We start from the raw sequence: 6,001 nt of genomic DNA, 5'->3' as shown, positions 1-6,001 counted from the left end.
GAATTCCATATAGTAGTATCTTTTAATATTTAGTCATCTTTCTATGCCAGTAAGAAATCTTTGTAATAAGAAATATATCTTTAAAAAGATATATCTTTTATAACAAGCTAAGAGATAATATACTTGGCAGTATTTTGGAAACTGTTTTGCACATAGACCAGTAGGATTTATGAGCATTACCAGAACTCATCAGATTATGCCATATAAGGCTTCCACCTCTAGGCAATAACGACTGGCCACACAGGGAGTCAATTTAGATAATACATTCAATATTATATATATGTATGTATATATATATATACACAGGTTACCCACTATATCATGGAACATTATCAAATTTAACTGCTAATCTGGATTTTCGTTGACTTTTTTTCGAAGGCCTATCTTTCCTCGACATCTTTTCATCACTTTCAGAGTTCATTTGTGATACAACTCCCTGCTTCTGCTCTAATTTAGGAAAATCCCTAATGTCAGAAACATCAAACTGTATTTCATTCTTTTTTGAAGAGTCTCCATGCTTTGAAACTGTGTTACATTCAAAAGTGTTAGGTGGCCCACCTTTTTCACACTTGGTATTTGATTTGGTATTCTTTATAACCTGGAGCGGAATAAATTGATGCACATCAGAATTTTTGCATTCGTGGCCAGAAGGACTTGACATACCTTGACTTGTATTTTTTTCCTTTATTGCACCTTGTGAGGAATTCAAATCACAAGAAAATGATTCTTTTACTTCTTTAAATGCACTAGATTCAGAAAATTTATTTGTCTCACAAAACTCCTCAGTTTTGTTCTTGAAGCGTGTAAAATCTTGTGAAGATAAATTTTTCTCCCCAGTTAAAAAATTCTTATTATAAATTACAAAAGATTCAGGAATATGTGAAACATATTCAGAACAAGGTAAGGGATGACGTAAAACACTAAAGTTATCGGAATACAAATCGTTCTTTGATGTAAACTGCACTGGTGGGATTGATGGACGGACAGCATAATTAGATGGCTGATGATGATGAGATCTGCCACCAGCAAATGAAATATGATTAAATGGAGGACGTGTGTTATTATTAAAGTGTACATTTTGCCAGCGTGGATTTGTAAGTTTAAAATAAGCAATGGCTTGTTCTGCAGCACTTTCTGATGCTTCATAAGGTGTGGTTGATGGGATACTAGTGAATCTCAAGCCATTTGGCAAAATTACTTCAGCTTGATGTAGTTGTAATGGACCTATCGTTGAATAATTATACACAGGAACTCCACCAGTCCTGTTATTCACCAACATCATTAATTCTGTTACACAGTTTGTTTTTACTGGACGCCTAACAGAACGATCTACTGAACGATGAGAAGAATTAACAGAATTCTGTTTTAGAGGATTGATTTCTTTATGAATCATACCAACCGGATGTTTTGCTATTGCTTCTGCTGCATTCTGAAAAAGCTCCTCCACAGATACCTGGCGACCATAAGAATTTGGACCAGTAGAGTTCTGAGTAACTGGTGGTGCAGAAGGAGGAATCATTTTTTGTTTAAGTTCTTCCCAAGAAGTCTGAAAATCAGTATCCTGTTTATCCATATCTTGATTTTTCTGGCTGTGCTTATAATTAGGATTTGTGAATTTTAACTTAGGTGTGATAAATTCCCCTGTATCTGTTTTTTCATAATCTTTATGAGGTCCACAAAATGAACCATCTAATGGATCTGAGGGAAACACTCTTTCCTTGTTGTACTGTATACTTTTCTGTTGCAAAGGAAATGCTTGCATCCTTGGTGGTTTACACACAAATTTCTGATAATGAGAATTTCCTCCAAAACAGTTAAAATTGTCTTTATTTTGCACTTCATCATTAAGGTGGGAACCAGAGTTGATATTTTTCTTCAAACCATATGTTCGTTCTCCATGTGAAATGTTAATTAGTGATGAAGACGACAAACGATATCCACAGCAAGAAGAACCCTGAATTGAAAGGCCTCCTGAAAATTCTTTGTCAAACACAATGCTGTACACAGAATCACATTCTTTCTCAGCTCTCAAAATTCCAACAACAGTTCCCCTAAGTCCCAAAGGCACAGGTGAAGTTGTTCGTACATTAATAACCCTGTCAAATAATTTATATACAGTGGTAGGATCAGGAAGGCAACTTCCATAAATTGCATAAGGGTTATGTAAGAAATGAGGTTTAACATGCATCAGGGCACACTTTCTGTTACTTTTGCGGTCACTTTTTGCTTCAACTACTGCCTGTTCAATTTCTGCTATTATTCCCTCATCTAAAACTTCTGCTCCACATGACTGACGACTTACTGCCATGCATGGCTGAGATTTTAACCACGTTGTTATTTCATGCATAATGTATTTTCCATTTCCATCAGGAAAAAGATCTTCTAAATATACTACTCTTTTCTCAATTAATTGTGAGAGTCTCTCAAAAACTACAGGGAATTTTTTTATATATTCATCTAGGATTTCCTGGGCTTTTTTTGAATATGCCCACGAACCATTTTCATTTTTTCTCGAGTAGCCAGGCACCTCCTCATTTTTCTGATTAGACTTTAAATTCAGTCCTATATTAACATGATTGGGTTTCATACTTTCTTTAGGAGTTGTATCAACGAACAATGTGCCAGTTATCCGTGAAATAAGGTGACTTGAGACACCTAAATGTTGACCAATCAAAAAACTAGGCATGTAATAGTCAGAAGCATAACATTTCTGCTGTGCAATAACTTCACTTAAGTTCGGTTCTGAAGGTGTGTGAAATTTTATATATAATCGACCCTTATTAGAGTTGGGTTTGGCTTCTATAATTTCACCTTTACATCCATAATATGGATAACCCAACATAAAGCACACAGACGCTACAGCATATAGCTCTTCCACAGTTTTATACTCCTTTATAACAGGAGCACTAACAGCTATATCCTTAACAGTAACTTGTAGTGCATAGGGAACGGGTGCAGAACTCCACTGCTTTTGTAATACCACTTTACCATCAATATCACAAGTATATTTCCTACCACTAAGGAGCCTTACATAAACAAGAATACTTATTTCACTAGTATATATACCATATCGACTATAATAACGGTCCTTGAAAGATAAAGTTTGTTTTTTCCATATATCAGCTTCATCATTTGTTAATTTTTTTTCTATAATCTTCACATCCTTTGTTCCTTGTTTATCAGATATACTATAGTTAATGTGTCCATCAGACACTGCAACAACAAGTGCTTCACTTAAGTGAGGCCAACCAACATAGATATACTGTCCAATCAAAACTTTAGCATTATTTATCTCTTTCTCTAATGGTTCTTGTATAGTTAACATCATATTCTCACCTTGGCTAATTGCCTGAAATACTTTCACATCTTCATTTCTTAATTCTGCTGTATGCTTGATATACTTCAATGTAGGAAATCCAGGAAAATAGACATCTTGCTTTACACCCTCACATAAACCTTTTTTAATTTGATGTGCTGATAAACGAAATTTGTCTTGATAAAATTCCTCACAGTATGCATACACATTTTCTATATCAGGGAAACAATATGGAGGTGGTGCTTTGTAAAGACCCAGAGATTTATTAGAAAACGTATACAATAAATGTGGCCCATGCTTGTTACGTGATTTTTCTTCAGGAGTTAATTTATCATCTGCATTTAACGTGCATTCTAATAATAATTCTTCATTTATGAATGGTATTAAAACTACAGCTTCCCATTCTTGTCGTTTTCCATTTAAATCTGTCATAAATTCATTTGGATAATAGTTTTTAAGAGGAGAATTGTCATCATACATAAGTTTTTGATATGGCTCTGGAAGCAGCTGTTTACTTGCAGCAGGTAAAACAGCAAGCAGCTGCTGGAAAGGAAGAAATGGTTTTCCCTTCTCAAACTGAAATTTAAATTCTTTGAAGTCTTTAACATCTGAAATATATGGAGCATAATGATGTGGGTAAAACCAACTCCAAGATATTACTCCATTATAGTAATAATGAAGGTTCCATTGAATAGCTGTTATATAACAGTAAGCTTGTTCCTGCAGTACTTCAGCAGTAACATTCTTATACTCAAGTTTATCCATATAATAATTTCTTTTATGCTGTATAAATTCTAATGCGCTAAGATCATCACTTTCACTTTCATCAGAACTAAACTGCTCCTGGGAAATCTGCTCCTGTTTATCTTCCACTACTAAGTCTTCCAACATATAATTAATACCACGCTTTTCAAGGAGCTTTTCCTTGTTTTCTTTCCATTTCGATTCAGTGTTAGTTTCTAAATATTTGAAATCTGGATTATGCTCATTGAAACTCTCATAGTCAAGCTGGGAAAGACAGTTTACATATTTTTCAAATCTCTCCAAATTTAAATAACCACTTTCATTTATATATCCTTTCAGAGTAGGCAGGACTTCAATATATGCCTTATACAATTTTGGAAGGGCATTACAGTGTATATGAAATTGTGGCAAGTGTGGAATAAAATCATTTCCTACAAGAAAGCCCATAAGCACCCAATCATCTATTATTTTTTCTAAATCATAGCAAAACGAAAGTTTCAACTGTAATGAAGAAAATTCAAAATCCAAATATTCTCTCATTAGAGATAAATGCAAAAGGTGAAATGTGGTTTCTTCTGGCACAGCAGATTTTCTTTGATTTCGCCTGCCAAACTGAACCTCTTCTCTAAGAAGAGAAAAATGGGGTTCATGAGAACACAATCCTAACATGATCAAATCAGCATCTAAACCATACAGACAATGCCTCGTATTAGGATCATAGCCTGATTGTGATTTTTCAAACCGTATAAAATCCATAATTTTATGTTCACCTTCTCCGGGTGTTTCATGACCAGATAGGTAAACTCTAATATCTTGCCACATTTTATCTGTTGAAATCTTCATTACAACAAAATATTTTAATTGTTCATGTAAACGTGCCATAAAATGTGTGCCTGGTGTAATACAATTAGAATCAAACCTTGCTTCTGTTGGAAGCTTCTCCCCCTTACTTAAAGCCATTTTTTCAAGTTCTTCAGCATCTTTGGCTGATCTGAATCGTCTCCCTCTTTGTTGATTCATTTTTGCCCGAGGGGCAACACCATCAACTGCCATAAAGAACACCTTTCTTGGTTTGATCATTCGGAATAAAAAGTCAATATAATGTAAAATATCTTTGAATATTTTATCTTCTGAAATCCTAAAGTGAGGATCATCATCATTAGGATGAGAACATAAATGAATGATACCATTCATATCCAAGTACAAATTATCAAATTCAGGAATGTCATACTCTTTCACTATCTCACTAAGACAAGGATATCGTTCACTAATCCATCTATAGAACTTTGGAACACCCATGATGATAAAGCTGAAAAAAGAAAATGCCCTATTAATAAAAAAAACATTGAATTATCAACAACTTAAATTAGTACTTGTGAAATACTAGTTTGTCATAAAAAAACTGGCTTGTGTGATATTATAAGTATACTAGGTACCAACAACTTCCTTTTAGTAGTTTAAAATTTTCACAAAAAACTTAAAGTATAAAATAATGTATGCTTATATGCTAAAATATGAAATATTAACGGAAATAAATACCAAGTATTTTCCATTCTTTAAAGCAACAAAAAGGCACAAAAGAGTACTTTAATCAAGAATGACTTCATTGTTTGAAAAAAAAATTCAACCTTGGAGTTACTGGGCAATACACAGACCACCGTGGTCTGTGTTTGTTAATAGGAGAGACTGTTTTCAGGAATGGGATACACTTAAATAGAAGGGATGCAAGAATATTTGCTGAAGGTACCAAGGCACTAGAAGGTGAGTTGGAAAATTGATAGCTTAGAGGGATACACAGACTAAAAGATTAACAGTAATCACAGGAAGAGGTGTAAGTGATTTTTGCACTGCTCCTACTGGAATATGCAGCAGCTGGAAAGGAGTGTGTCCTGGAATTCAAGGTCTGTGGGGGATTCTCGTGAAACAAGCAAATACATCGGC

The 6,001-nt window shown here is 34.3% G+C and overlaps 1 protein-coding gene across 1 annotated transcript; it reads right to left on the bottom strand.

Moving 5' to 3' along the window:
- Positions 1–319: 319 nt before the first annotated feature.
- On the bottom strand, positions 320–5,359 carry pcm (5'-3' exoribonuclease pacman). Its single transcript, XM_090369958.1, has one exon. It carries the CDS (start codon positions 5,357–5,359, stop codon positions 320–322), a length of 5,040 nt encoding a protein of 1,679 aa, XP_090226084.1.
- Positions 5,360–6,001: the final 642 nt, after the last annotated feature.

This window comes from Mastigoproctus giganteus, chromosome 3 (genome assembly GCF_048544385.1).
Source record: "Mastigoproctus giganteus isolate SK-2022 chromosome 3, ASM4854438v1, whole genome shotgun sequence".
NCBI lineage: Eukaryota > Metazoa > Arthropoda > Arachnida > Uropygi > Thelyphonidae > Mastigoproctus > Mastigoproctus giganteus.
Note: the sequence above shows the minus strand (reverse complement) of the source record. Positions and strands in the feature narration are given on the sequence as shown.